Genomic DNA, 3665 nt, shown 5'->3' on the forward strand with positions numbered 1-3665 from the left:
TGTAGTATATAATATATATAATGTATATTATATAAGATATAAAATTACATATATATTATATGTAATTTATAATATATACAATATATTATATATAAAACATGTGTCTATGTATTTACATATACACATGTGTATATATATAAACACATGCCTTTATATAGATTTACATGTGTATACATACAAATAAACATGTTTTTATATGTGTATGTGTATCTATATATGTACATGCATATATATATTTTTTAAAAGTCTGTATATATATTTATATGTGAAAATATGCATGTACACACACCTCTTTATATGTATATATATGTACACCAGTGTATATATACATATGTACCTATACACCTGTATGTGTGTATATATGTAAATATATATACATATATAACATGCAGGTATGTATTTTTAAATATATTTATATGTATTTTATATATTTTTACATATATGTATTTTATATATGTATATATAGCATATAAAATATATTAAAATACATATATGCATGTATAAAAGATGTATGATACATCTATGAAATTGTAGATTTATATTTTTATAAATGTATGTGTACGTATAAATATATTTATATGTATTTACAACCCCTCTGCCTCAAGCCCAAGCAGGGCTGAGCTCTGACTCAAGAGAAATATTGGAAATGCTCAGGGGAAAATATCCTTGGAATGCTCAGGGATGGTTGGGAACAGCCAGTCCTGCCCGGGGCTGGAAAACACCGAGGTCACAGAAAACCCCGAGCCTGGGCTCTTCCTGCTCATCTCAGACCTTTGAACCTTTTATTCCCTAAGAATTCCTCCAAATCTCTTGGAGATTCCTCAGGGTAAATTCCAGGCTCATCACACGGGAAGAAAACTCCAGCATTGATGGGATTTTTCTGTGCCTCAGGAGCTCCCCCCTCCCAGTTCTTTATTTTCCATATTTGGACATGAAATTCCTAAGAATTGATTTTAGGGAATGGTGTCCAACCCTGGGATGTGTCCCCTGCTGCCACCACAGGGGACAGGAGGAACCTGACATCCCCTGGAGCCCCCCCTGGACACAGAGACCACAGAGCAGCCGGAGCACAACACATTTTATTCCAAAGCTGGAAAAACTGAGCTCTGAACCTTGTCTGGATTTGGCTTCAGGATTGGCAACAGCGAGGGAACGATCCCATGGGGCTGCAGCAGCACATCCCATTCCAGCAGCCCCTGGGGAAAACAGGGATGAGACCCCCAGGGAAGCATTCCCAGGGTGGGACGTGCTCCCAGGGCACTCAGGGAGGGAAGGAAGGAGCTTTGTCCTCACTTTTCCCCTTTCCTGCTTCTTCCAAACCCAAGGCTCAGCTTTTCCTCCCCGAACCGGGGATGTTCTGCTGCAGGCACCTCGGGATGAAGCTGGAATTTGGGGCTGGCACGGGATCTAAGCTGCTTTGGCTCTCCCAGTTTGGCATGGGATTCACCCTGACTCCCAAAAAATGGCCACAAGGAATCCAAGCCAGGAAAACCCCAGCAGGATTTGGGGTGGATCAAGCTGGAAATTTGGCCCCAGGGGGGGAACTCTCAGAGAGGCTCAGCATCATCCAACAGGGAAGATGAGGATGGCTGAAGCTTCTGAAGAGTTCCAGCCTTTGGAGTGGGGATGTCAGAGCATCCGTGTCACCACCATGGTGAGGAAATCCTCGTAGCCGAGCCGAACATTCCCCGCCATGGCCGTGTCCTTCTCCCGGAAGGCGTCGGTGAGGCTCTGCAGCTGCATGCAGATGTGGATGAACCGGTCCAGCTGGATACTGGGATTGGGACTGGGGGAACGCTGCGCGTACCGGGCCAGCAGCAGCTGGCTGAACTGGGGGCTCAGGTTGTAACCCATCTGGGAGAAAGCTGGGAGGAAGGAAAACTCGGATTGAACCTTCCCAAATGGAGGGGGAGCGGCTGTGTCCTCATCCCCCATGCCCCGCACACCCCATCTCCCACTCCCACCACCCTTCCCACACTTCCCACTCAGGGTGTGCACGGGCAGGGCTCTCCAGAGGAATCAACCCACAAATTCCAGGCATTTTTCCCTTTTACACACACCCAAGAGCTCCTCCCCAAAAACCAGGCTCCGGCCACTCATCGTTGAGGGGGAATTCTGAGCTTCCTGAAGGAACTTTGTGCCCCACCCCTGCTGCAGCTCATCACCTCCTGTTCCCTGAGAACCTCCTGCTTTATCCCATGGATAATCCCCAAGGAAACCTCCCAGGAGCTCAGAGCCCTCCAGCCCGGCCGCGGGGGAAATTCCAGTTTCCAGCTGGGAACAGAGCCTGGCAGTGGTTATGGGGGGTGTCAGGATGGGCCAGGCTGGTGGCTGTGGCCCTCACCCACCTTGCTGGAGCTCGCTGAAGCTGATGGAGCCGGACTGGTCCCGGTCATACTGCTGGAAGAGGCTCCTCCACTGCTGGATGAAGCGCAGCAGGGCGGAGAAGCCGTAGACGTCGATGCGCCCCGACCGCGTCTTGTCAAACATGTCTGGGCAGGGAGGAGCAGGAACAGGGCAGGGAGGAAGGAGTGGAAAAGCTGCAGAAACTTCCAGGGAGCTCAGGATCCACGCCGTGGCTCCCTGGAATCCTGCTCTGATCCCAAAAATCCCCCTCGCCAGGACTGAGATCCACTGGGACCATTCAACCCCCACGGCTGGTAAGAAATGGCACCAAAAGCTGAGTTTGGGGCGAGCTTTGGGCGAATCTCTGCATTTTTGGGGCTTTCCTCCCTTTCCTCCCTGTTTTTCTGGGATCTGGGGTTTGTGCAGAGCTGGGATTTCCTTTCCCAAGGAGGATTTTGGGTCCTTCACCTGTGTCCTGCATCACTGGGAGCTGCTTGGTTTGCCCAGGGAAAAGGGGAATTCTGCCAGGATGGGCTTCACCCCAAATCCAACCAAACCCGATGAGAAGAGGGGAAGGAGATCCCAAACTCACTGATCATGAGCAGACAGGTCTCATCGTTGAACGAGGACCAGTTGTTGTTGACCAGAGCCTGTTTCAGCTCCTTGACGGAGATGAACCCGCTGTGATCCGTATCCACCGACTGGAACCAGGAAAACGCCTCGGGATCCACCCCTGGGGGGGCACTCCCTGCGTGGGGAGAGGCCATCGGAGCTGTCACCTTCCCCTCGGACAGGCCACGGGCTGGGCTGGCCGGGGGGGTGGCTCCCAGGGCCGGGCAGAGCTTCTCCTCCCCCTCCCACGGGATTTCCAGCCCGGTAAAATCCCGGGAGAACGGAGCAGGACGGGCTGGGATGGGCACGGAGCGGCTGGAGCCGGGAATGGGCTGGGAACCGGAGCCTGGTGGAGCTCTGGGGTGGAGAGGGAGCCACGGTGCTGCCCCACAAAGCCGGCAGCACCGGGAGACGGGTGTGGGGTGAAAGTTTTAGGGCTGCCTGGCACTTCCTCTTCCTCCCCTTTCTCTTTTTCCTCCTCCTCTTTCTCCTCTCCCTCCTCCTCTTCCTTCTCCTCCCTCTCCTCCTCCTCCTCCTCCAGGATTTCAAAATAATAAACCGGGACACCCAATTTCATCCTCGTGGTGGCTTCTGCTGAGCTGGGGACACCCTAAACCCCCACCCGGCCACCGGATTGAGGACTCCCCAACCCCGCGACCCCGCACCGGGCTGGGGACCCCATCGCTCCCCGCCTTGTCCCGGGTACC

General features: G+C 51.8%; 1 protein-coding gene across 1 annotated transcript; it reads right to left on the bottom strand.

Annotated features, from left to right (window-relative positions):
- Positions 1–1061: 1061 nt before the first annotated feature.
- PEF1 (penta-EF-hand domain containing 1) lies at positions 1062–3396 on the bottom strand. The gene is made up of 3 exons (XM_031063012.1): positions 2939–3396; positions 2349–2492; positions 1062–1865 (listed from the first exon to the last, which is right to left on the bottom strand). Exons 1-3 carry the CDS (start codon positions 3111–3113, stop codon positions 1630–1632), a joined length of 555 nt encoding a protein of 184 aa, XP_030918872.1. The 5' UTR covers positions 3114–3396; the 3' UTR covers positions 1062–1629.
- Positions 3397–3665: the final 269 nt, after the last annotated feature.

The sequence above is a fragment of the Geospiza fortis genome, unplaced genomic scaffold, assembly GCF_000277835.1.
Source record: "Geospiza fortis unplaced genomic scaffold, GeoFor_1.0 scaffold289, whole genome shotgun sequence".
Lineage (NCBI taxonomy): Eukaryota > Metazoa > Chordata > Aves > Passeriformes > Thraupidae > Geospiza > Geospiza fortis.